Source organism: Giraffa tippelskirchi, chromosome 4 (genome assembly GCF_054371585.1).
Source record: "Giraffa tippelskirchi isolate mGirTip1 chromosome 4, T2T-mGirTip1v1.2.pri, whole genome shotgun sequence".
In the NCBI taxonomy this organism is placed as follows: domain Eukaryota; kingdom Metazoa; phylum Chordata; class Mammalia; order Artiodactyla; family Giraffidae; genus Giraffa; species Giraffa tippelskirchi.
The window spans coordinates 7,972,488-7,998,883 of NC_137278.1; the positions used below are offsets into that span (position 1 = coordinate 7,972,488).

At 52.8% G+C, this 26,396-nt stretch overlaps 2 protein-coding genes across 51 annotated transcripts; one reads left to right on the forward strand and one right to left on the reverse strand.

Moving 5' to 3' along the window:
• Window positions 1-2,832: 2,832 nt before the first annotated feature.
• Window positions 2,833-9,389, reverse strand: SWI5 (SWI5 homologous recombination repair protein; the record flags this gene model as incomplete). Its single annotated transcript, XM_081590445.1, has 6 exons — window positions 2,833-3,164; window positions 5,369-5,463; window positions 6,503-6,624; window positions 8,425-8,521; window positions 8,692-8,740; window positions 9,179-9,389. Coding segments are annotated over 6 exons (639 nt in total), but the record flags the coding sequence as incomplete, so codon positions are not given.
• Window positions 9,390-9,464: 75 nt separating this feature from the next.
• GOLGA2 (golgin A2) lies at window positions 9,465-26,267 on the forward strand. Of its 50 annotated transcripts, none has more exons than XM_081586955.1 (27): window positions 9,465-9,612; window positions 11,145-11,267; window positions 12,238-12,318; window positions 15,331-15,447; window positions 15,711-15,754; window positions 15,855-15,918; window positions 16,322-16,385; window positions 16,585-16,652; window positions 17,445-17,483; window positions 17,978-18,040; window positions 18,129-18,222; window positions 18,313-18,419; window positions 19,734-19,792; window positions 20,084-20,225; window positions 21,115-21,201; window positions 21,302-21,409; window positions 21,607-21,694; window positions 22,037-22,374; window positions 22,687-22,800; window positions 23,441-23,686; window positions 23,769-23,844; window positions 24,100-24,188; window positions 24,349-24,567; window positions 24,662-24,764; window positions 24,879-24,985; window positions 25,059-25,212; window positions 25,299-26,267. In XM_081586955.1, exons 1-27 carry the CDS (start codon window positions 9,532-9,534, stop codon window positions 25,511-25,513), a joined length of 3,090 nt encoding a protein of 1,029 aa, XP_081443081.1. In that variant the 5' UTR covers window positions 9,465-9,531; the 3' UTR covers window positions 25,514-26,267. The 50 variants fall into 50 exon arrangements, with proteins under 50 accessions (XP_081443081.1, XP_081443083.1, XP_081443077.1 ...); XM_081586957.1 differs by having other exon boundaries at window positions 25,059-25,209; XM_081586951.1 differs by having other exon boundaries at window positions 16,322-16,381; window positions 16,572-16,652.
• Window positions 26,268-26,396: the final 129 nt, after the last annotated feature.

The window sequence follows — 26,396 nt, forward strand, 5'->3', positions numbered from 1 at the left end:
GTCAACATGAGCTAGGTTGAGAACTAAGCAAGTAAGAAGTGGTGGAGGTGTGGAGACATGGTCCTGTAACTGCTGAACTGATGACAGTATAACAACTTTGCATGCTGTATGTGGCACTTAGGATGTTTAGCTGAGGCAAGCGAACTCTTAGTTGCCATATGTGGGATCTAGTTCTCCGAGCAGGGATCAAACCCAGGCCCCCTGCATTGGGAACGCGGAGTCTTAGCCACTGGACCAGCAGGGAAGTCCCTGTCAGTGCTTCCTTCCTTCCTTACTTCCTGTTAAGTGCTGTGTGGCAGAGACCCAGGTCCTTTTTGTTCAGACAGAGGCAGGACAAGCCAACTGTCTGCAGTCTGCAACAGGACCAGAGTGTGGGCCTGGGTCATGCCGTCCCCTGAGCAGGACAAGTTGCTGTCCAGCATTAAAGGGGAGCTGGACTCACGTTCCCAGGCACTGAGTCCTAGGCAGTTGCTCATTAAGTCTCTGAAGCACTCTTGGGAGGTAGAGTTCTCCGCTCATGGCTCCAACAGCAGCTAGTCCCCATCAAATATCCGGGTGCTCAGCCTCATTTCCCAGGTGCCTTCAGTCAGTTTGGGCCACATAGCTAGTTCTGGAACATTTGTCTATGAGCAGAAGTGACGTCTGCCCATTTGGGGGTGAGTCGGTTCAGAGCTGATGTGTCTTCTCCATCTCTTTTACCCCTACTGTGGATTCCAGCAGCGAAGCTCTGAAATGTAGGAGGGCTACCAGATATACTCATCAGACTTTGAGACAAAGGAACCTTTATCACATTCAGCCAAGGAACCTGGTGGCTCAAATAGTAAAGAATCTGCCTATAATGCAGGAGACCCAGGTTCAATCCCTGGGTCGGGAAGATCCCCTGGAGAAGGAAATGGCTACCCACTCCAGTATTCTTGTCTGGAGAATCCCATGGACAGAGGAGCCTGGGGTCTATGGGGTCGCAAAGAGTCAGACACAACTGAGTGACTAACAAGGAGGTTTGGCTGTTAAGGCAGCTAAGGCAAATTGCCCTGACACGTACAGTACTATCATCATTTCTGTTTATAAAGGCCAAGCTAGCTGCCTGTGGTCACACAGCTTCTAAGTGGGCAGAGCTGGAATTCAAACCCAGACCTGACTTGCATGGTTGGTTTTTATTGATAGAGACTATACTTACCTTTTCATGGCAAATAGATGGGGAAACAGTGGAAACAGTGGCTGACTGTTTTTCTGGACTCCAAAATCACTGCAGATGGTGACTGCAGCCATGAAATTAAAAGACGCTTGCTCCTTGGAAGGAAAGTTATGACCAACATAGATAGCATATTAAAAAGCAGAGATGTCTGGAGAAGGAAATGGCAACCCACTCCAGTATTCTTGCCTGGAAAATCCCATGGATGGGGGAGCCTGGTAGGCTACAGTCAATGGGGTTGCAAAGAGTAGGACATGACTGAGCAACTTCACTTCACCTCATATATACATACACTGGTGTCACAGTTTCTCTGAGATGTTTCTATATTCTGAAAGCTACATATTAAATACTATTTTCCATTCATATATTCATTTAGTTTCCTTTAGGAGAGGATGATTGTTATATTAATGTGATTTAGGTTGTTCCAGTGTTTAGACTTGAAAGCTATCTTCCTTGTTTCTTCAAGACCTAGATATAAAAGAAAATGGAAAAAAAAAAAAAAGCAGAGATGTTACTTTGCCAACAAAGGTCCATCTAGTCAAGGCTTGGTTTTTCCAGTAGTCATGCATGGATGTGAGAACTGCACTATAAAGAAAGCTGAGCGCAGAAGAATTGATGCTTTTGAACTGTGGTGTTGGAGAAGACTCTTGAGACTCCCTTGGACTGCAAGGAGATCCAACCAGTCCATCCTAAAGGAGATCAGTCCTGGTTGTTCATTGGAGGGACTGATGTTGAAGCTGAAACTCCAATATTTTGGCCACTTGATGAGGAGAGCTGACTCATTGGAAAAGACCCTGATGCTGGGGAAGATTGAGGGCAGGAGGAGAAGGGGACGACAGAGGCTGAGATGGTTGGTTGGATGGCATCACCAACTCAATGGACATGGGTTTGGGTGGACTCCAGGAGTTGGTGATGGACAGGGAGGCCTGGCATGCTGCAGTTCATGGGGTCACAAAGAGTCTGACACGACTAAGCAACTGAGCTGAACTGATACTTACCTCATGACACCCTGTCCCCAAGCACTGCTATCGCATCTGAAATCTTATGAGAATGTTCAGCACAGACAGGGCAGAGGGGCAGTGGGAATAGCTAGGATAACTAGTTAATAGTGAGATCCTGCTATTCTTGTTTGCACTGAGCAGTCACAACACTCAGGTTGCACTTCTGCCAGTTGACGGCTGTTCACGGTGAGCATCGCGCAATGAAGAAATGACCACGGCTCACCCACACTTGGCAGAGGCTTTCAGCTGGGGACTGGAACCCCAATTCTGTGGATCAGGGAAGAATTCCTCCCAATGTTGCTATTTCACTCTCAGCTCTTACCCGCTCATTTCCAAAGGCAGAGTTGCATACGAGAAGCTTCAGAGTGAAGACTTGGGCTCAAATTCCTGCTTGGCCACTTATTGGATGTCTAACCTTAGGCAAGTCACTGTGCCTTTCTGAGTCTCGATTTCCTCATCTGTGAAATGGGGATAGTAATACTAATTCCTTCATAGGATGGACTGAAGCATTGGAGGTAATGGATATAAGGCACTTAGCACAGTCCCTGGCACGTGGAAGTCTGTTATCACATAAGGCAGGCTCTCTTTTCCCAGGTTAGGATCAGGGGGCTATCAGAGGAGAGGGAATCAACATATAGATTTGAACCAAAATCGCTCATGTTTATTTATAAACAGGATACATATACACAGGTATCATTGGAATGTTTCGGGAACCTTGGAACTGGAGTCCCTTCCTGCTCCCCTTCTTCTCTGGGCTCCCTCCTGACTTGGCTTGGGCTCTCTAGAAAAAGGGCTTCTGATATTTTCTTGCTGGAAAGCCTGTGAGTTCAGTGGTTGGGCTTTCACTGCTTCTTCTCTTGTCCACATCCGCCTGTCCCAGTGGGTCGTGGACAAAAGGCTGTGAGCTCAGTCATTCATGTCTAGGCCAAATTCTGGATACAACTCCTTGGTGGTGACACCTCGGATCACAGCTGGAAGGAAGGAAGGATGTCCAGTGAGTGAAGTGGGAGGGAGAATGGCCAAAGCCCTTGCCTACCCAGGACCCCCTCCTGTACTTTTTTTTTGCTTCCCTTGTTGGCCATGTAATCTTCCTGCCATGCCTTCCAGGCTCCTCCAATGTGAGCCCTGTCCACTCCAAACTGGACTCACTGAACCCTCACCCACTTGGCAGAGGAGGCAAACAAAGCTCCCCAAGAATCCTTTCTCCACACAGAGCAACAAGAGTCACCAGCTGAAAATGTAAGTCTACGCTGACATTGTATCTGTGACTAGCTGCAAGCCCTGGCCCATGTGCATGTCTGACCACTAGGGTTTTTTTTAAGATTTTTTTTTTAATGTGGACCAGGTGGCACTAGTGGTAAAGAACCCACTTGCCAATGCAGGAGATGTAAGAGATATGGGTTTGATCTCTGGGTCAGGAAGATCCCCTGGAGGAGGGCATGGCAACCCACTCCAGTATTCTTGCCTGGAGAACCCCATGGACAGAGGAACCTGGAAGGCTTACAGTCCATAGCGTCACAGAGTCCGACATGACTGAAGCAACTTAGCAGAGCGCACAGCACATTTTAAAAGTCTTTATTGAATTTGTTACAGTACCGCTTCTGTTTTATGACCTGGAGGCATGTGGGATCTTAACTCCCCGGCCAGGGATCGAACCCGCACCCCCTGCATGGGAAGGTGAAGTCCTAACCGCTGGACTGCCAGGGAAGTCTCTGCCCTTGCCATTTGATGATGCCATTCCTCCCGCTTCCTCAAAGACTCGTCTCTCCTCCCATGGAAAGGTGTTTGTCTCCTGAGAGGCCTTCCCTGACCACTTGCTCTCACCCCCACCTGCCACCCTGTGCACACCTCAGTATTTTCCATCTCTGACCTATGTTTCCTTCATGGCACTTCACACATTTTATAATTCATTTATTTGTGTTTGTTTAGTTCGTGACTGTTCCCCTCCCTAACCCCAACATCAAAACATAAGTCACATGATAACAGAGACATTCAGATGTCTGGTTCACCAAAGTGTCCCCATATCCAGTGGAGTAACACAGAGCAGGTGCTCAGGAAATACTCAATGAATGAATGAAAGAAGGTAGGCTGCCTGTTCCAGGACCTATGACCCAGAGGGACAGGTCTCAAGTTGGGTTCTGTCTACCAAGAGCTTATTGCCCTTGGCCTCTAGGCTACAGTCCCCTCGCATTCCTTTCTTCTTTTAATATTTATTTGGCTGCTCAAGCTGGGTTCTGTCTACCAAGAGCTTATTCCCCTTGGCCTCTAGGCTATAGTCCCCTCACATTCCTTTCTTCTTTTTTTTAGTATTTGGCTGCACTAGGTCTTACTTGAAGCACACGGGATCTTTAGTTGCAAACTCTTAGTTGCGGCATTTGGGATATGGTTCTCTGACCAGGGATCGAACCTGGTCCCCTGCATTGGGAGTGCAGACTCAGCCACTGGACCACCATGGAAGTCCCCACATTCCTTTCTTCTTGGGCTATGATCATCCTCCTCTCTTCACTTCTTTTTCCCTCTTTCCGTTTTCTCCCTCCCCTCCTGTGGGACCGATCCTCCAGTGAAACACGGAGAAGCCCTTCCTGCTGTGGAATCTCAGATGTTGACGGGGAATTCTGCGACAAGTGCTACCAATGAGGCAGCTGGTGGGCAGACAGCCCAGCTCTGAGCACTGTCCCAGATGGTCACTGGCAGTCAAACAATGTCAGCATGTCCAACAATGGAAGCCAGGTGATGGAACCAAGGCCAAGTACACATTTCCTTACCTCTAGGTGCCTGTGCCCTGGTTCAGATCTCTGGACAAAGAACAAAGAACAAAATACCCCTTTAAGCCAAGAGTCATTCTTGCACTTTCTGCCTCTATAGCCTGCGAGCCACTTGAGGCAAGGCTGGGGTCTCCATTGGTCTGAGTAGACTCCGGAGCACTAGGAACCCTAGTCCTCAGGCAGGCAGACGAGTCCCAGACTCCAACCTGCCTGTGGCTCCAAATCAGGCTCTATACATGAGAGGAAGAACCCCAGGGACTCAATAAGAGCCGTACAGCTGCTCTGCTAGGAAGGGCAGGGGGATTCGGGGAGCATGGCAGCTGAGAACACTGTGGGGGTGGGGCGGGGTTGGCAAGTCAGAAGACCCAGGGGCAAAATCCCAGCAGCCTGGTCCGTGGGGACTCTCTCACCTAGTCTTCCCAGCAGCATCTGGGCTGCATCCTTGATGTCATTATACTCGTGGAGCTGGGAGATGTGGTCCTCCAGTTCATCTACACTGTAGCCTCTGGGGTAGGAAATGGGGGGAGAGAGAGAGAGAATCATTAAGAAAACTGATGAGGCTCCCAGCTTCAGAGGTAATTAAGGCCCTTACTCACTAAGGGCCTACTGGGTGCTCAGCACTGGGAACACAGCAATGCCAAAACAGACCCTGACCTCGTGAAGCTTAAGGTAGGGCAAGGGATCTGCCCACTGTCTCACTCCTGGCAAATTCTCCCTGTATCCTTAGGGAGGGGTCCCCAGGCACACTGGTACTATGTAACCCTGGTCACAGCTGAGGGATTCACAGATGGGCACATGAGTGGTTAGTCAAATTCCCTCAAGTGTGACACGGGTATTCAAAGGTTCCTCGGTCTGTGCCCTGTGGCTGGAGCAAGGAGCATGGGAAAACCCAGGAGGTATGGAAGAGCCAGCGTCCCCTTGGCACTGAAAACCCACCTTCAGAGGGAGGGCAGAGCCCAGGTGAGGACAGAAGCAGAGGCAGAGACTGTGGGTTCCAGACAGAGAGTGGGAGAGCCATAGCTTTTCAGCTCCCAGTTCCTCTGGTCCTCCCGAGCCTGACCACACCTTACCTGAGACAGCTGCTGAGGCCGCTGGATGCCAATGGCATAGTCCTGTTTTTATGCTAAGCTAGGTTTCAGTTACCATTGCTGTTGTTCAGTCACTAAGTCCTGTCGGACTCTTTGAGACCCCATGGACTGCAACACGCCAGGATTCCCTGTCCTTCACCATCTCCCTGAGTTGCTCAGACTTATGTCCATATCGAGTCAGTGATGCTATCTAATCATCTCATCCTCTGCCACCCACTTCTCATCAGGAAGCTTGCACAAGCCTCTTATCCTCATCCATGAGTTACTGAGCACTAGTTAAAAGTTTTCTAGAGCTTCCCTGGTGGTCCAGTGATTAGGACTCAGTGCTTTCACTGCTATGGCCTGGGTTTAATCCCTGGTTGGGGAACTAAGATCCCACAAGCCACATGGTGTGACCCCCGCCCACACCAAAAAAAAAGTTATTCTAAGCACACCGAGGAACCCAACAAGACTTACTCTGATAATAATTGGGCAATCTCCTTGTCCAACATGTCCTTCTTCTCCTTGAGTTTCTGAATGTCAAGGTGTAGAGAATCCTCGCTGGCCTTGTCGGCCTGGCCAGGTTTGGGAGATGGCCGCTGAGTGGCACAAAAAGTCACAAGCCAGACTGACCAATTATCTACAATTCAGAACCCCCACATTGTCCTCCCAGTAGCCACTCCCTGCTTCAGGGTGGTAACAGACAACCTCTACCCAGGATAAGACTATATTTCCCAGCTTCCCTTGGAATTAGATGTGGTCCTATAACTAAGTTCTGGCAAGCGGAACTTAATCAGAAATAGTGGATTCTATGTCTGGGAACTGTCCTTTCGGGGAGAGGGTACACCTTTCTATGGCCCTCTTCCTTCCTGCCAGTGGAGGGACGATGGAGTTGAACAGTGTCTTGGATGATAGAGGTATGGGTCCCCGATGACTGTTTCAGCCACCATTATTCAGGGTTTCCTTTCACTTTCAGCCAAACCCAACTTTAACTAAAGGGCCCATCCTGGTTCCCAATCTGACCCTAGAGAATCCACTTCAGGTCTACCTCTTGGATTCTCCTCTCCAGTCTATGATTATAACCTCACTGTGGGATTTCCCTGGTGGGCCAGTGGCTAAGACACTGTGCTCCCAACACAGGGAACCCAGGTTTGATCCCTGGTCATGGAATTAGAACCCACATGCTGCAACTAAGACCTGGTGCAGCCAAATAAATAATTTTTTTTTTCAAAAAAAATCTAATTGGGTAACAAAACGCTTCCTTGGGGCTACAGTTCATCTTTGTCCTTTCTGCGTCTAAAAGCTGTGAAGGCAGTGCCTGATGTGATGCTAATCTTCAGGAAATGTTGGTTGGAGCCACACTGGGGTTTTTAACCAGTCAACAAATCATGAGTAAGTACTAGCTGCCAGGCACTGCCAAAGGCTGCAGGGGTTTAGCAATGGATAAGACGTCAAGCCCGGCCCCCTGCCTTCATGGAACATAGAGCCTAGTCCCAGACATACAACACTCAACAATGATGCTCTTCCTCCAGATATTTCCATGGAAAGCTGGGCTCACCAGTCACACTTCATCAGAAAGACCTTCCCTGACCACCCCATCTAACTGGCCACTCCTCACACACTACCCCTTGTCCTGATGTTTTCTAACATCTATCACCACCTGACATATTGTACATTTCATTAATAATATTATTTTCACCGATGGCCTTATACCACTGGAAGGTGAACACCATGAGGGCAGGGACTCTGTTTTTTCACAGCTGATGGCCCTGTGTCTACAATAGGACCTGGCACATAAGGAAGTAAGTCGCTTCAGTCGTGTCAGACTCTGTGACCCCCATGGACTATAGTCCACTAGGCTCCTCTGTCCGTGGAATTCTCCAGGCAAGAATACTGGAGTGAAAAAAAAGAAAAGAATACTGGAGTGGGTAGCCATTTCCTTCTCCAGGGGATCTTCCCAACCCAGGAATCAAACCTGGGTCTCCTACATTGCAAGCAGATTCCTTACCGCCTAAGCCACCAGGGAAGCCCAGACCTGGCACACAGAAAGCACTATTTCGAATGAATTCGTCAAATGAATGAATGAAAAACAACCAATCAACTAACTACCAGTCTGGAAAGTGTTTTGAAGTGTAAGTACAGTGTGTTAAGGGGGCCCCTAACAGAGCAAGTGGCCTGAGGCTGAAGTGGAGCTGAGACTCCTCCGAGGAAGCTCAACTTTAAAGGCTGAGGAGGCATCAGTTTGGCAAAAAGCTGGAAGTATTCCACACAAGGGACAGCGTATGCAAGTGCTGTAGGACAGGAGAGAGCACCTGTGTTTGAGGGAATGAGAGTGGTTTCCACGTGGGTGGAATGGGTGAGGGAAAGAGGGTGGTGTGAAAAGAACAAAACCAACCAACCACTTGTGGTGATGTCTGGGAGGAGGAGACACAGAGCCTCTTTGTAGGGTCTGGGGTAACACGGACAAAGGACAGGACGCTGTTTCTTCTCTGAAGCCTGGCGGGTAGGAGGAAAAGATGATGGGGAAGGACTGAGAAATGACCTGGAGTTTCTCTGCAGAATCAGGTCAGCTGGGGGGGGAGGGGTCAGCCGCTGTTAGGGAAGGAGGGAAGGGCTGGGAGCAGCGTACAGGGTGGAGGGCAGGGAGGGGGCACAGGTATACTCACAGGGGATCGGAAGGCCCCGCCGAAACTTTTGGAAAGTCCTGGTTGAATCCTGGAGAGGAAGCCGAGGGAAAAAGTCTGATTGGACCTAGAGGCCTCCTGGGGAGGAAAGGGGTACTGTGGGAGTGTGGAGAGGAGGAACATCTATGAACCGGGACTGGATCCGGTTGGGAAGGGGACAGAGAATGGTTCTGGGATCAGGGTAGGGATTCTCGAAGAAGGGGAGTTTCTGACAGGGAAGAGTGTTGGAGGAATGGATGGCGGGGCGGGGGGCGCGTCTCTGGAGGTGATCTCTGAGGAGAGAAAGTCTGAGGCAGAGCTACAGGGGCGTCACGAAAAGGGACTGGGAAGAGATGTGCTTTCCCCCTGCTGTCAGCTCCTCGCCCACCTCCTCAGCCCTGGCGTCCGGGGCCCCCGACTCGGGGGGGGCTGCAGAGAAGGAGGGTCCAGGGCGAGGACGGAAAAGAATCTCCTCAGTTCCGCAAGGTACCTAGAATCCTGTGACGGAGACTAGGAACGTCGCAAAGCGTAGTTGCGCGCGCACCCCGAGAGAGCCACCTCCGTTCTCTCCACCGAGGTGGGCAGGACTGAGGCCGCTTACTCTGCGGCTGCGCGTTCAGCGTTTTTTGTGACTCCACCCTCTCTTTTGGGCTAAGCGGCGGCTTTAGCCGTGCGTCTCCGCCCCGTATCTTTCCCTTTAACCATTGGAGTTAGAGGATTGAGGCCACGCCCACACACCGCAACCTCCTAGTACCGCCCCGGTACCGCCTTCTCTTGGATGAGTGGCACCGCGGCGCGGTGGCTGCCGGAAGAAATTCCGCAGAGGTTGACGGGATCGTGCTGATGTGGCCCCCCCATCCCCCGCCCCGTCCCGGGATGTCGGAAGAAACCCGACAGATCAAATTGGCTGCGGCCAAGAAAAAGGTAAAACCGTGCGGGCTCGCGGCTCCCTGACCCCAGCTCGAGACCCCTCCGAAAGCCGGGCCATGGCCAGAGTTTCTGTGCTGCCTCCGAGGCATACGGGGCGAGCCCTTCGGCGCCCCTTGGCGCCCCCCCCCCAACAAAGTCTTCGCAGCCAGTCCCGCCCCCCCTCCACCCCCCACCCCACCCCCCCGGCTGCCCAGTCTCCGCCGCCCTCGCTCGTCACCCCCAGGTGACTTTGGGCCGGTGACCCCCGGGGCTTCCCACACCAGGCTTGGCCTTCGTCTCCTGCCGCCCAGAACCGTTCCTCCGCAGCTCCCTGGTCTCCCTAACTCCCAGACTCCGAAAACCCCGGTCCTGGGCTTTGCATTCCCCCACCCCCACCCCCCAACGCGGAGCGGCGACTCGGGAGTCGCTAGGGATGAGTGCCATGTGGCTACGTCATAATGCCCCTCGGAACTGTCGTTAATGCCGAGAAAACTAAGTGTTAAATTTTACCGCCCAGTTCCCATTGTGTTTTCACATCCTTTCCGGTCTCTCTGGGTCGCGGCACCAGCTTGAAAAGGGGACTTGGGGGGCTATGGGACCTCGGTCCGACCTGGGTTTCAGCCTCCCTCACCTCTAGACTTGTACCTCCATCGTTTGATGCTGATAGTGTGAAAAGCCTACACTTCCCCCAGTGATCTCCAAACATTGACAGTATCTCTAGGTGGCCATGGGGAGAAGGTGTTTGGTTTAGTTTGGTTTTCTCCCAGATTTCTACCCAGAGAGACTTTCACATTTTTAATCGGAAGTTTCTACTTCATATTCTAATTCTCTGTGATTCTGAGACCAGAGGGCCGGTCACTCAGCATTCAGTGCTCCTCTGAGGATCAAATCCAGGGAAACTGAACTTCACAACTGGGAATCTTTCCCAAATCATCACCTCAACGTGGGGTGGCCCAAGTGCCACAGGATAAATATGGGACTGATGGATCAGTTTTGCTTGATTTTCTTGAGAGAGAAAAAACCTTTTATACTAATATACCTAGGGAAGACATTTGCGTAGATTTGTATGATTATAATGGACTTCTCTGTAATGTGTTTGGATTGTCCTCTTTCTCTTATGTTCCCAGATTCACTAGGGATGTGTGTCTTCTCTGCCTTCTGCCATTAGGGTACATTGATGTAAAATTTTGAAAAGTACTGGTGTGCAGCTCTAATAGACATGGAAGAAGGGACCCTGATGTCTGATTAAATGTGTACTTTTCCTCTTCTGCTGCTGATTTTGCCCCCTGGCAGCTGCTGATTGATGTTGTAATCCCAGAACTCAGAGTCAGAAGGCTGAGTTTAAATTGTTGTTGCCTTTTATTGCCGCCTTTTGCTCCTAGCCACGTTATCAGTCCATTTCTTAAGTCACTGAGGACGACCGCCCTCGTAAGGTTGTTGTGGCATTAAATCAGAAGGTGAAGAGTATTTTGTAAACTTTGTAAAGTAGGATGTGGATCTAGGGGGTGTATAGTTCTCATGAGCCTCACTGCTTTTCCTTTTTACAGTTAAGGGAGTATCAGCAGAAGAACAGCCCTGGTGTTCCTGCAGGAGCTAAGAAAAAAAGAAAGATCAAGAATGGCAGTAGCCCTAAGACAACCACTTCTGGTGATTGTCCGTCGCCTGAGGATGTGAGTCTTGCCTGACCGCCTTCCGGGGATGAGGCACTCAAGGGGCAACAGTAGAGGGTAGTGGTTAAGATTGTGGAAGAAATGTCAGATATTGGCTAAGAAGTTTGGGTTTGAATTCTCCCTCTCCCTCTGCCAGGGATATGGTTTTGGGCAAATTGTTTAAGCTCGTTGGATCTCTGTTTCCACATTAGTAAAATTGGGGTAATATTGTCTTACACCAAGGAAGTTGAAATGAGATTGTTGTCGTTTTTATAATAATCCCCTAAAATAGGGCCTGGTGCAGAGTAAACTTTCAATAAAGCGTAGTTGCTAGTTGACTTACTGCCCTGGTGATCTTCCCCAGCCTCATGGGGAAAGCCGGGCAGTGAAAACAGCCGCTTACCCTCAGATTTTCCATTCAGAGGCCCCAGTAGAGCCCCAGAGCGCGGTAAGGAGAGGGCTTCAGGTGCTTGGATTAGGAGACCATCTGAGTTTTAAGACCATCTTTGCCACCAGCTTGCTGGGTGGCCCTGGGCAAATCATTTCCTCCCCTGGGCCTGTTTCCTCATCTGTAAAATGATATTGGTGGATCAGATTATTGTCTTTCAAGCTTAATTTTTAGCTGTAGCCCCTCTCCCCCCACTTTGTTAAGTGGACCCTTTTCCTGAAGTCTGGTTTTTAAAAGTCTAGGCCTGAGGGTCTAAGAAGCTATTAAGAGCTGCATTGTTCATCTGAGGAGCTATGTGACTGCATTGTTCAGGGGACTTTTCCATCTGTTTGTTTCCCTTGATTTCTGCCTTTGGCAAGGCAGCAAGTGGCTACTTGGAAAAATGACCCGGGCCGTGGTATTGATCCCTTTTGACCCCTTTCTCTCTTCTCCGGCATTTCATTGCCCCAACCTGTGTCTTCTTCCTTCCTTGACTCTCTTGCCTCTCTAAGCCACTTTTCTGTTTCTCCCCCGCCCTTGTTTTTCCCTTTTCGCCTCCTGTAGATTCAGGACATTCTGGAGGTGCTGGTGTCCGACCTTAACCGCTCCAATGGGGTAGTGATCCCCCCATTGGACAAGTGGAAGGTGAGGCAGTGTCAAGACCCCCTCTCTGGCTTGCTCCCTCCCAGCTCTGCATGCCCTGAGGTGTCTCTGTTGTGGGGGAGACTTTGTCTCTGGCTTATTTTATGTTGCTATCATTAACCCTCGGCCTGTTCACGTCTGCTTTTTCACCTGCTTGGTTGATTGGGTTCTTCCCTTTGCCTGCCTCCGCCCCCACCCCCCTCCATCTTTTATCATCTTGGAGAAGGTGAGATGCTCCTTGGAGGTTAAAGGTAACTTGGGAATAGTTTCTGGAGCAGGTGTGTGGGATTAGGGCTCTTTGAGCCTCCAGTTTGAATGCTCCGTGGTGTTCTCAGACTAGGAGAGGTTAAATGAAACCATACCTTCAAGTCTTGCCCTCTGTGCATCTATCCGCAAAAAACCAGTAGACCACAAAGCAGTTTGTGATTTTTTTTTTTTGATCAGTTCCTTTTGGTTTGGCAATACGGAATGTAGGGTTAAGAGAAAAGGAGCTTACTTTATAATAGTTACAAGGATTGAGGTTATTTTTTCAATGGAACTCACTGTAAGGGATGTGAGGTTCACCAAACACATGAGTGATCAGGACATTCTGCCCCCGTTCTCTTTTAAAAATCCACTGGACACAACTGTATTCAGTGGGCCATTGAGAGTAGACAGCTGGTGCTAGGTGCTGGAGAAAACAGGTGAAAGAAGCAAGCCAGGATGTGGTGGCATTCCAAATGCTCAACTGAGGTGGAGGTTCGTTCTAAATGGATGCCAGGCTGGAGAGGGTGGCATTTGAAGCTGGTTTGAGGATTAGAAGTGGGGAGCATTCATCCATATTGTGAGTAGGAGACCGAGGCAGAGGAGTGTGGTCACAGGTAACTGCCAGGACTATGAGCTCACAGAGTACTTTCCAGAAAGAAGGGGAGCCTGAGATGCACCTGGACTAGGAGATGACCTCCTCCGGACATGATGTTGGCACTTCCTTCTTAATTAACTTCCTCGGGGAACATCTCCCAGGCCAGAGGAGTAGGACTGGAAGGGGTCCAGGTCCTGCTGGAGATGGGCAGGGGGAGAGGGGTGGGGCCAGGGCCCTGGTGGCTGGGGTGAGAGAGTCTTCAGTCATCAGGACTGCTCACGCCCAGTCGCTCAGGTCTGTCCAGGTGCTGTGACTCACCCTGTTGGCTCTCAGAGACGCTGGGTGGCCTGGGGAGGGAACGTGGGCCTCCAGGAATCCTGAAGCCCTGGCCCGCATCTGTCTGCTCTCCTAGAAATGAAGACCCATAACCCCATGTTCCCTTCTTGTTTTATTTATTTATATACTTTTTTTTGCACTGCACAGCTTGTAGGATCTTAGTTCCCCAACCAGGGATTATTGAACCCATGTCCTTTACATTGGAAGCATGGAGCCTTAACCACTAGACTACCAAGGAAGCTCCCTTTCTTGTTGTTTTAAAATCCTCTCTATATCATTAACTGTTTCCCACTTAAGTTTTCTACTCTAGTAAAAGAAAAACTAGGCCTGTAATTACAGTATCCTAGGCAGAGCTGATGACGTTTCCAGAAATGAGGAATGATGGATAGAAAATAGTGTTTTTTTTCTTTCTTTTTTAATGGAATGGGACATTTGAGGGGAGTGGACAATGTTTTTTGAAATTCCATACTTAGTTTTATGATTCAAAATTATGAAATAACTTGGCTGTTCACTAAATTGCCATATTCTGTATATTTCAGTCTTCAGACAAGTCCCTTTTTCCCCTTCTGAGCTTTCTTGTTTCTAATGCTAGGGATCCCTGGTCACCAAGATGCCAGGAGGGACCCAGGGCTCCCCAGGGCCCATGGCTAAGTGGGGAGCCCTCCCCCAAAGTCTCACACCTCGCCAGCTGCTGAACTCCTACTCTTACCTACTAGATTCAGGAGTACAGGTTGGCAAGGCAACACCAGGTTCTGGGATCGGAGGTCGCAGTGTGGACAGTTACCATGCCGACAGTTTGATTCTTCTTCAACTCCCCAGGCTCTGTGGCGCTTGCTCTAAGGAGGGCAGTAGATTTGAATTTTCAGAGGTCAGGGCTGTGGCGTCCAGAGAGCAGGCTGCCTTTTCCCTCAGGAGAGGTGCAGCCTCTCCCTTCCAGATCCACCTTGTCTGGCCAGGCCTTGGCTGCCTGGCGCTCTTCCCTGGTCAAGCTTCAGCTGGTCAGTCCTCTTTAGTCTCACCTATTGAATGTCAGCCCTCTGGAGCCAGTGGCTTGGACTCAGTGTCAGTCAGGCCTGAGCCTGGAGAGATGCCAAATGGGGCTCTGGTCAAGCAGGTGGATCCACCTGGGTGGGGGAAGAGAGAACTTCTCTGTGGACCCTGGTCCTCAAACCCACGATTCTTCTCCAGGAGGCCAAGAGTATAGATGTCTTCTCTCTGGTTTCTCAGCTATTCTTGGTTGGGTAGGTGTTTAGGAGCTAGGAGGTTGGGGTAGGGTAGTGGCCACAGTTTTCTTTCCACCTCCAGGAGCAGGAGGAGCCTTCTTGTTTGGTGGCTTCTTTCCCAAAAAAGGCATGACTCGAGGACACACCCAGTGGTTGGGAGGAGGGAAGGAAGGGAGAGCAAGAAGGGGGCAGATGCTCTCTTCCTTTATCACTGCCACATTCTGCCCAGGAGGTTACCAGGGGAGGGTCACTCTGGCACAGACTGACCCTCTGGAAAAGCAGTGCCTGCTTCTCTGACCCGGCATACCTTCCTTTTACCTGCTGCAGCTGCCACAGGGCAGCTTGGCCCTGCCTCTGGCTGAGCTCCACAGAAGACGACGCCCCATGTTCAGGAAGCAGGCCTCACAGCCCTCACTCTGAGCCTTGGTTCAGAAGGCGGCAGAATGGCCCGAGTTCTGAGCGAGCCGTAGCCACACCCCCATGTGTCTCCCAGCACGTGTGACTGTCACCTACTGCACAACACCGGTCCTGCCCGCTCTGCACCCCTGCACTCAAGACAGCGAGGCGCTCTTTGCCCTGCATGGCCCCCTAACCCCCTGCTCTGTTCTGTGACAGGCGCCCAAAGACTGCGCCGCTCCTGTTACACCATCTGCTGATGACACCGTGTCACCTGGCGGTGTCCCTTCCCCCAGTGCTAGTCCCCCCTGTGTCACTAGCATGGCATCAACTCAGGTTTGTGCCTCTTCCCCCTTGGCCCGCTCTGTGTTCGCCTCCCTCCTTCCCGGAGGACTGGACCTCCTGTGGCCCCTCATCCTCTTTTTCCAGGTAGCTTGGCTCTGTGAGCCAGGTGTCCTTCCTGAGGACTGGGATGGGGGAGCCCCAGACCAGACTCCCCTTAAGCTTCAGGGAGATGGAAAGTGGTTGGAATGAGCTTGGTGCCTGTGGGTGGTTCTTACTAAAAAGTGAATGACCGATTCCTGTTTCTTCCCAAACAGAACCATGATGCCGACAACAGTTCTGGTCCCATTGACGAAAGCACGTGAGTGTCTCCCACGGGGGCAGCAGTCCCTAGGCCACTGCCCGTGACCCCTCTTTCCCATCAAGCCTCCTGCACCCCTGACTGCTATGTTCATCCCCAGATCCTTTTCATCCACCGAGAGCCTGCGACAGCTGTCTCAGCAGCTCAACGGTCTTGTGTCCGAGGTACCCCCAAAACTGGAGCTCAGCATGGGTTAGAGTAGGAGGGAAAATATGATAGAAAGAAACTGAGGCAGAGACTCCCCAAAGGAAGGGAAGATCTCGGGACCAGGCAGCTTGGCTGCGTAATGTTTAGCTGATCATTGCTTCTCTGGGTCTCCTGTTTGAAACTGTGCAAACGAAGGGGTTGGACGATGAGATTGGTTACATCGTTTGATCCTGCAGATGAGAACTCTTTGGGAGGGGAGGGACAAGGGGGAACTAAGAACCAGGAGAAACTGGCACAGGGAGGGATTAAGGGGCAGGAGGCAAGTTAGGCAGAAGAGGAAATGTTGCCAGTTGATGGGGAAGGCAAGATGCTGGAGGGGGTCAGAGAACATCTCCATGTGAGCCCTTTCGTCTCTCCTAGTCTTCGTCTTACATCAATGGGGAGGGCCTAGCATCTCCTGCTAACATAAAGAATCTGGAGGTAAGTAGGCCTGCACCATGGCCCAGTGACCCTGCAGGCCAGCCCTGCTCCCCACCTCCTCCCACAGCGGGGGCTGGGTGCCCCACCGAGCTGAGACAGCCCAGACACCCCCCAACCCTAATGATTGCTCTCTCTACCTCTCCCCCACCCCTCCTCCACCTCCTCCTCCTCCTCTCTGCATGCGCCTCAGAGCCGGTACCAAGAACTATCAGTAGCCCTGGACTCCAGCAATCTAACAAACAAACAACTCAGTAGCAAGATAGAGGAATTGGTAAGAGTCCGGTGTTGTCCCCTGATCCATGCTGCCAGTCTGGGGCTCCGGTCTCACCTTGGGGCTCTTGAAGAAAGGGGCTGGGAATCCCTGGTACCAAGGGAGAAAGGGGTGCTGGGGGGCCTAGATCTCAGCTGGAGGGACCCCGGAGCACAGCATGCAGCATGGCTGTCTCTGTGGCTGCCCTCTTTGCCTACTCTGTTCTCCAGACACCTCTGCTCGAGTCCTCCCCACCTTGCCATGGGTCTGTTGCCTGTAGGGGAAGCACTAGCTTGACTCATGTGTTCCAGCCCTGACTCAGCCCCTGATTTGTTCCAGCTTCGACCTTGGACAAGTCACCTCTCCTCCTTGGCCTTTAGTTTCCTGAGGAGGTAGAATCAGAGGGTGTCCAAGGTCCCTTTTAAGCTCAAAAAAAGGTTTCAAGGTCCTTTTCATTCATGTCATATCTGTGTTGTTAAGAACAGAACCTAGCCTGCAATGTGTTTGCTCAGCAAACATTCCTTGAGTGCGAGCTGGCAGAAGGTGGTCTTCACCTTCTCAGACTCCATTTCTAGAGGTTTATGTCATTGTCCCTTCAAGGGAATCAGATCCAGACTCTTGCTGCTGTAGCCTTGAGCAAAACCTCCCAAGACTCAAAGTCTCTTAGCTTTAGAAGCGTTCGTTCATTTGTGTCCCCGTGAACCCTCCCTTTCTAACCCCTTCCTGGCCCCTGCCCATGGCCCCTCCTCCTTGGTCTGAGGATCGTGGGGAAGAAGGACAGCCTCAGTCACCTTCCTTTGCCTCTCCCCACAGAAACAAGAAAACCAGGAAACTTTGGATCAACTGGAAAAAGTAATGCGATTTCTTTGTTTCTTCCATGGCTGATGGGGCTTCCCTGGTGGCTCAGTGGTAAAGAATCCACCTGCCAATGCAGGAGATGAGGATTCAATCCCTGAGTCAGGAAGATCCCCTGGAGAAGGAGGTGGCAACCCACTCCAGTGTTCTTGCCTGGGAAATCCCATGGACAGAGGAAACCTGGCGGGCTACAGTCCATGGGGTCACAAAAGAGTCAGACACGACTTAGCGACTAAACAACTCATGGCTGATGGGTTTGGGGGAGGATTCAGATGTAGAGGACCATTCTCTTGGCTGCTCACAGCCTGGAGGAATAGGGGGCTTTCCCCTTGCCCTCCTCGCCCATCCTCCACTCCTGGGGTGCCGGTTATCTGTTCTTATTGGTGGGCCTGTCCTGGACCTATGGTGGCATCCCCGGGTGGGGCACATGTCCTTTTCTCTTTTACTTTTGCCTCCTCCCAGTAAGAGTTGTTTCTTCTCTCTTTCTGCAGGAAAAGAAGGAATTTGAGCAGAAGCTCGCAAAGGAACAAGGGGCTCTGAGAGAACAACTGCAGGTAAGTGGGCTCTTCCAGGGTCCCTCATGGCCCCTAGGAAACATTGCTTTTCCACGTTCTCAGCACTCGTTTGGCCTTTCTCCCAAAGGTCCACATTCAGACTATCGGGATTCTGGTGTCAGAGAAGACGGAGTTACAGACAGCTCTGGCTCACACCCAGCAGGCAGCCAGGCAGAAAGCAGGTGGAAATCTAGGCACCCTTTTACCCCTGGGCTGGCTAAGCTTTTGGTGGGATTCCTTCTCTGGACTTCCCCTGTCTGCTGTCATTTCAGGGGAGTCAGAGGATCTTGCTAACCGCCTACAGTCTTCCAGGCAGCGCGTGGGAGAGCTGGAGCGGACACTGTCTGCCGTTTCCACACAGCAGAAGCAGGCAGACAGGGTGAGCCCAGCAGCCTGCCTATCCCCTGGAGGTCATGTGGGAGGGTCGTGAGCCTAAAGGTCTCTGCGGCAGGATGGAGTGACTTGCTGCCCAGATGGCAGCACTGTCTGTTTCTTGCTTCTTTAGAGTTGTGCGGTTGTGAAATGCAGTCTGGACACGAGTTGGTTGCCGTGGGCAAGTTGAGGGGAGGGGTGGGGGAATGCTACCTAGAATGAGCACTGGATGAGCCCAGAGCCTGAGTGCCAGCCAGCCCTGCCTTTAACTGAACATGGGCTCTGGCTCAGGTTCTGGGTGTTCGGGCTGTGAAGGTTCAGATCAGTATTTTTAGTCCGTGACCACACTAAAAAGGGAGAAGTACATGTGTGTAATATATATGACATGTTGGAAAGGCCTCATATAAAACCCAAGGAAGGGACTTCCCTGGTGGTCCAGAGGCTAATAAGACTCTGTGCTCCCAGTGCAGGGGGGATCTAGATCCCACATGCTGCAACTAAGACCCAGCGCGGCCAAATAAATAAATACATATTTTTTAAAAAAAGCCCAAGGGAGAGGAATAGGGTGGCTTAGAGACCTGTCACTTTTGTACCTTCTGAGTTTGGGGCTATGTGAGTGTCCCATCCATTCAAAAAATGAACAAAAGATTACAATGCAATTTAATCCATCCTTCGTATCCATGCCCCAGCCCAAGGGCAGAAAACAAAGTTAAAGAATCCCAGGTCTAAGTGATTTTTTTTGGACTTCCCTGGTGGCTCAGACGGTAAAGCGTCTGCCTACAATGCGGGAGACCTGGGTTCGATTCCTGGGTCAGGAAGATCCCCTGGAGAAGAAAATGGCAACCCACTCCAGTATTCTTACCTGGAGAATCCCATGGAACCTGGTAGGCTACAGTCCACGGGGTCGCAAAGAGTCGGACACGACTGAGCAACTTCACTTTCACTTTCAAGTGATTTTAGGCGAGCTCCTTAACCTCTAATATTCCGCATTCACTGATAAAATGGAAATAGTAGCTGCCTCCCATGGTGATTATGAGTTGGAAATGGGAATGTTGGCTAAGAAAGTGTTCAGAAAAGGTTCAGATGTGATGCTGCTAGCAGTGAGAATGGTGGCCAGCCCAGAGTCAGACCGCCCCACCTGCCTCTTCCAACCTTCCCAAGTTCTTACTAAAACCAAAGGAGAGCATGAGCTTGGGTGTGTTTTGAAAAAACAAAAAGCCTCATGCCAGGTGAGGACGTGTTGCTGGGAGTCGTTCCTTTGCTGCTGTTGGTCTGCGTTTTCCGCTTGCCTTCTCCTGACCTCACCTTTCTGTGTTCGCAGTACAACAAAGAATTAGCCAGAGAGCGAGATGCCCTCAAGCTGGAATTATACAAGAACAAGTAGGATGGGGGGTGATGGGAGGCTGGGAAGTGGGGGAGATCCAAGGGAGTGGGGTGAGAAAGAGGGTACACGTTTGGATGTGTGCAGAGCCAGGCTCTCGTCCCAGCCATGCCCCTGACCCCTGCCATGGCCTCAGGCAGCTCATGTCTTCTCTCTGGGCAGCCACTTGAGACTTCTGGTGCTGGGGTCCCTTCCAAAGTGACCGTTTTATGGCAGGAGTAGTGGGTGGATCACGGGAGCGTTCCTCTCTGTTCCGTACTCACGCCTCCTTCCATCGCCTCTGGCCACAGTAAAAACAACGAGGACCTGAAGCAGCAAAACTCAGAGCTGGAGGAGAGGCTGCGGCTCCTGATGATGGAGAAGTCGGCCATGCAGCTGGGCATGGAGGAGCTGCAGAAGAAGCTGGAGATGTCAGAGCTGCTGCTGCAGCAGGTGGGGCTGAAGCCCTGGGGTATGTGGGGCCCACCTAGCAGGGCCAGGGCCTCTTGAGGTTATTGTGGTGCCCTCCGACCAGGAACCAGAAAGTTTGGATCCTTGTTCTGGTTCTGCCATAGACTTCTCTAGAGACAGGAGAAAAAGTGGGAGACCTTGCCCAGATCTCTGGAATCAGAAACTCAGGGATACAGCTTATTTATCTTTATATATATTTTTAAAGCATTCTGGTTGAAAACCATTGTTTAATGGATGATATTGGGTTGGCCAAAAAGGTCCTTCGAGTTTTTCCATAACATTACATGGAAAAACCTGAACAAACTTTTTGACCAAACCAATAGTTGTAAGGCCAGCCCATGAGTTTCTGCTTCCTTCCTCTCGGATTCCAAGCCTCCAGGTAGACAGAGTGCCCAGGTCAGTTTCCTCTTCATTGTTTTGGCATGCCCAGCAAGTTTCTGCCTTCCTGCCATCTGTAAGGGTATGGTTTTAAAGTATGCCATGTTCATATATTGGAGTACCATGTAGCCATCATAAAAACTAAGTTATCTTGTTTTTGGCAAAGTGAAATTAAGTTGCAGAACCATATATGACACTATCCCTGGTAACTGCACTGTGCATCAGTGAAGCACGTTTGCATACCTGTGGAAAAGGGTCAAGAAGGATACACACTGGATTGGGGAGGTTGGGGAGCCAGAGGAAAGGTTGGGAGAACTTTGAACACTTACTATCAGAATTGTTCACACTGAGTATTTAGTGAAAATAAAGCCTGTAGACACGGTACTAACAATATTAAGGATAACCCTGAGTTGTACGTTGACCTTTTAGGGGGCGGATGTTGCATGGAACAGCCTGGGCCCCCCCAGATCTAACCTTGTTTTTCACTACCCAGTTTTCTAGTCAACCTGCCCCTGACAGCAGCCAGCAGTTACAGCAGGCCCTGGAGGAGAGGGCACAGCTGGAGACCCATGTGGAGCGGGTGAGGCTTTGCAGAGGGAGGGATACAGGAGACCCCAGGTGACTGGGAGCAGGTGAGGCCCCCCTAACAGCCCCTGCTAACTTCTGCGCCCCTCTTGCAGCTGAAGGAATCGCTGAAGCAGCTGCAGGCAGAGAGAGACCAGTATGTGATGGATCTGAAGGAGGATAATGCCATTTGGCAGCAGAAGATGCAACAGGTGTTGGAACAGGTGAGGTGTGACCTTTGATCCCCCCCTCACCTCCTCCACCTTGGATAGGTCACTTGGTCTTCCTGGGCATTACGTCATTTGCTGTGCATAGCTGGAGGTGGACGTGTGTATCTGGAGGTCAGACCTATGGTCACCCAGCCCTTCCTTAACCTCTCCCTCCATGTGCGCCCCCGCCCCCATCTCGGTGCTTTGAGCAGATGAATAAGTTGAAGGAAGAAAAGGAGCGCAGCGTGAGTCAGGCTCAGGAGCTAGAGACCAGCTTGGCCGAACTGAGGAACCAGATCGGTGAGCTGGGCCCCAGGGACCTGGGGATGGAGGCTGGTGTTGGGGCTGGTGAGGGCCAAGATTGCAGGTGGGTAGGTGGAAGGACCCAGATGTCCCAGGTCCATACCAGGAATTGGCAAGGCTTGCAATTTCTCTGAGCCTCAGTGTCCCCATCTGCAAAAAAAGGCATGAAGTGTGCCCACTGTGGTCTGAAGCATAAAGAGCTCTGAACGTGTCTTGAAAGATTGAGCTGGGAAGCCAAGACTGGGGTCAAGGAGGCTGAGTTAGGGGCTGTGGACCTGGAAGAGGGTGCTTTGGACATGGCCCAGGCAAAAGACCCTGATGGTATGCTCCCTTCCTCAGCTGCGCCCCCAGCCCAGGAGCCCCCGGCGGGGCCCTCCGAGGCAGAACAGTGGCTGCAGGCGGAGACTGAGCGGCTCCAGAAGGAACTGGAGAGCCTGGCCCGGCAGCTGCAGGCGCAGGTGAAGGACAACGAAAGTCTGAGTCACCTGAATCAGGAGCAGGAGCAGCGGCTGCTGCAGCTGGAGCGGGAGGCCGAGTGCTGGGGGGAGCAGGCAGAGGAGCGCAAGCAGATTCTGGAGACCATGCAGAGCGACCGCACCACCATCAGCCGCGCACTCTCCCAGAACCGTGAGCTCAAGGAGCAGCTGGCCGAGCTGCAGAACGGATTCGTCAGGCTGGTGCGCAGCCCCGCCTGGCCAGCCCACTCTCCTCCCTGGCCAAGCCCTTTGGGGGTGGGGTGAGACACTTAACCCCTCTGGGGGCCTTGGTTTTCCTACCTGTGAAATGGGTGATGTGGACCTTTCATGACTGGTGCCCACAAAGGCACCCTGGGAGCCAGAAAGCCCCGCGTGGAGGGATGTGGGAGGGCGTGGAGGGGGGTGGACTTTACTGCCTGGCTCCACACTTCCCTGAGCTGTGGGAGCCGGACACCAGGTTCTGGGGTCTCTAGCCGCGTGGGGTGGCCACTAACTGCCCCTCTCTCTGTGCAGTCCAATGAGAACATGGAGATTACCAGTGCGCTACAGTCCGAGCAGCATGTCAAGAAGGAGCTGGCCAAGAAGCTGGGCCAGCTCCAGGAGAAGCTGGGGGAGCTGAAGGAGACGGTAACCCCTGCCCCCGCAGGAAGGGCTAAGAGACAGGCCCCCCCCCAGGCAGGGGGGTGGGAGGCAGCCAGAACAGGTGACCCCAGCGTCCTCTAGAGCCTGTGACTGATTATCCCCTGGCCTCTGACTTTCAGAGTTGGGTAGCCCTATATCATAGGTCCTTGTCCCTGCTAGAGGCATCAAGCCCCTAATTAGAGAAGAGAGGATAGACGTACGGTGGCCGGCTCCTTGGGTTCAGCCCTGGATTCCATCCTCGCGTCTCTAAGGCTCAGTTTCCTTATATTAAAAGGAAGTTGTTAGCATTTTTCTCCTAGAAGCATTGGGGATTAAAGGAGAATCCTGCAGGTAAAGCCGCAGGCATTCAAGTGTGTACCTCACAGCTGTTGGCCGGAAAAGCTTTTCTGCTCTTCCACTCATCCACAGCCTTGCGTTAAGATAGAAAGAAGCTTGCTATGAAGGGTGAGGCTGGGTGAAGCCGGCACGGGGCTCTGGGCGAGGAACCCAGGGCCTGGGCAGCTGGCAGAGCCCTGCACAGTGTCTGTCTCCAGCTGAGGGGTCTGCGCCCGGCCTCCCCGGCCCAGGGGCTCAGACTCTGGAAGCAAGCCACCATCCGCCCTCACCCCCCGGGGTCTGCCCGCAGGTGGAGGTGAAGGGCCAAGAGGTTCAAGATCTGCAGGAGCAGCGGGACGGGTACCTGAACCACCTGCAGCAGTACGTGGCCGCCTACCAGCAGCATGTGGCTGCCTACCAGCAGCTGGCCTTGGAGAAGGAGGCGCTGCACAAGCAGGTGCTACTGCAGACCCAGCTCTTGGACCGGCTGCAGCATGAGGAAGTCCAGGGCAAGATGGCGATAGAGGTGGCCCGCCAGGAGTTACAGGAAACCCAGGTGAGGGCGTCGGAGCACTGGGCCCCTGAGAGGGAAGGCCTGCGGCCTGTGTCTCTCCTCACTCTCTTCCCTGGCCCCTTAGGAGCGCCTAGAAGCTGCCAACCAGCAGAACCAGCAGCTTCAGGCCCAGCTGACACTCATGGCTGTGCCTGGGGAAGGTCAGTGGGAAGGCCTGGAGGGAGGACACTGGCCAGGGGAGCAGGGGGATGTATGGCAGCATGGCACCGAGTTGTTGTCGTTCAGCCCTGAGTTAGATGAGGCCACGGGGATGGCGAATCCTCTTCCCCCAGCGACTGGCTGGCCCAGGGCTGCAGAGTAAGGTTGAGGGGCAGAGCTGGGCCCCGAGCTTTCTTCTGGGCCTGCTCCGCCTCCATGGTCGGGTGGTCTGAAGACCCTCTGTCTGTCCCCAACAGGAGACGGACTGGACAATGAGGAGCAGGATGAGGAGGCTCTGAGGCCAAAGCTGAGCGTGCCGGAGGAGCTGGAGAGCCGAGAGGCCCTGGTGAGCGGACCTCCCCGCTCCTCGCCTGTTCACTCCCCCCACCGCCACCCCATCCCGCGTGCGCCCCGAGACCCCGAGAAGGGGCGTGTCTCTCTGCCTGCCTGCCCCTCGCTGGTCCTGCATGTCCCCCACAAAAGCACGGGTGCCTTCTCACCCGCAGATGGAATTTTTCCACTCGGCCTTGGCCAGCGCTGAGGATGAGCAGGCCCGGCTACGCGGGCAGCTGAAGGATCAGAAGCTGCGCTGCCAGCACCTCAGTCACCTGGCAGCCGCAGCCCAAGACAGGGTGGAAAAGCATGCCCCCGCCCCCAGGACTGAGGGGGACAGTGTGCCTGCGAAGGCCCACCAGGCCCTCCACATGGCCATGGACAAGCTGCAGGTGTGTGAGCTGCCCCCCAGCGGGGTCCAGGAAGGGTGGGGGGGCCCTGTGGGCAAGTCGCTGCTGAGCCCCGGGCCTGCCCTTCTGGCCTCAGGGCCGCTTTACAGAGCTCATGCAGGAGAAAGTGGATCTGGAGGAGCGGGTGGAGGAGCTGGAGCATCGCTGTATCCAGCTGTCTGGAGAGACGGATACTATTGGTGAGTGGGGGGCGGGGCCCGGGGTGGGGGCAGGGGGCTGGATGGGGGCCGCTCCGCATCGCATCTGAGCCATGTCTGTGTGTCCATCCCCCCTCCTGCCCCCGCCTCCCGCAGGAGAGTATATCGCCCTCTATCAGAGTCAGAGGGCAGTGCTGAAGGCCCGGCATCGGGAGAAGGAGGAGTACATTAGCCGGCTGGCTCAGGACAAGGAGGAGATGAAGGTAGTGGCCCTTCTGCCTGTCTCTGCAGGCGGGAGTGGGGTGGGGCAGGGCTGCTGAGCACCTCTTCCTCCAGGTGAAGCTGTTGGAACTCCAGGAACTGGTTTTACGCCTGGTGAATGAGCGAAATGAATGGTATGGCAAGTTCCTGGCTGCCCAGAACCCTGCTGGTGAGCCCACTACAGCGCCCCCCACCCGCCAGGAGCCCGGCGCTGCCAACAGCGAGGGTGGTGAGTAGCTCGCTCCGGGGGACTGGTGGACGGGCAGGGGCAAGCTGGCACACCACTCCAAGCCCTGCCGCCCTCTCTCCCGAAAGGTCTCCAGGAGGTGAGCCTCGCCGACAATGTGGAGCCCCCCCAGGGAGCCCTGCTGGGCCAGACCACCCCTGAGCACCCCACTGCGCAACAGATCATGCAGCTTCTGCGTGAGATCCAGAACCCCCAGGAGCACCCAGGCTTGGGCAGCGACACTTACATCCCCTTCTTCTACCGAGCTGACGACAATGACGAAGTCAAGATCATGGTCGTCTAGTGGCCTGACACCGGCAGGCAGAGAGACCACAGACATGGGGCCGGGGGCTTTGCCCCCACGTCCCTGCCTCCCCGCCCCTCCTTCCTGCCCCCCCATCCCTAGACTGGCCCGCTGAAACCCTTGAAGAAAGGGATATAAGCCCCCCGTCCAATGAGGGGAGACTAACAGGTGCAGACCCCTTGCCATCTTGGCCAGGGCTGTGCCTTCATCTCTGGACTGTTAGTAGTTCAGAGAAACAAAGAGCCAGAGGCTCAATAAAAGGCAGTTTATTTAAGAGGCAGGCCTTCTTGAGGAGCAGGGGCTCCCTGGTGGCCTCCTCACCCCTATCAAGCAGTCCTCCATTCAGAGGGGCTCATGCATCCTCTATTCAGAGGCACTTTGGGGCCAAGTGCCCCCTCCTTGCCCAGCTAGACAACTGGGCAGCACTCTCACAGGCCTTGGGACAGTTGGCAAAATGAGGCCGGGCAAGGACATAAGCTGGTGGCGGAGTGGGCTCCCTCCCCAGTGTTTATACTGTAACTGTGTAACATTTTGTATATTCTGGAGGTAGAGCAGCTCCCCCATATCTCAGTGGAGGTTGGAGCTGGTGAATGGGGAGGAACTTCTATTAAATATTTGGGGCTGGGGAAACTTATTTATTAATAGTGTAGGGTAGAGAGAGAAGGTGGAGGCGGGGACGGGTTTGTGCCCGGGTGATTCGACTCCTGTTCCATTTGTTTCACTTTTTATTTCTGAATAAATGAATTTAGCCATACTGCTTGTCCTGGCGTGTGCCTTTTTTCTATCACCGGGTCCTGGGGTCTGTGCCATGAGCACTGAACAGGGAGCGGGGCCTGCCAGCAGAGGACAGGCTTCTGGTTGTGCCAATCCCCAGGGTGTCTGG

Bases quoted from the DNA above. Each gene is read 5' to 3' on its own strand.
- GOLGA2 (XM_081586947.1), top strand. From the start codon at position 9,532: ATGTGGCCCCCCCATCCCCCGCCCCGTCCCGGGATGTCGGAAGAAACC. The intron at 15,919-16,321 runs GTACCCCCAAAA...CGTCTCTCCTAG, and splicing joins TCAACGGTCTTGTGTCCGAG to TCTTCGTCTTACATCAATGG. The intron at 23,845-24,099 runs GTCAGTGGGAAG...TGTCCCCAACAG, and splicing joins CATGGCTGTGCCTGGGGAAG to GAGACGGACTGGACAATGAG.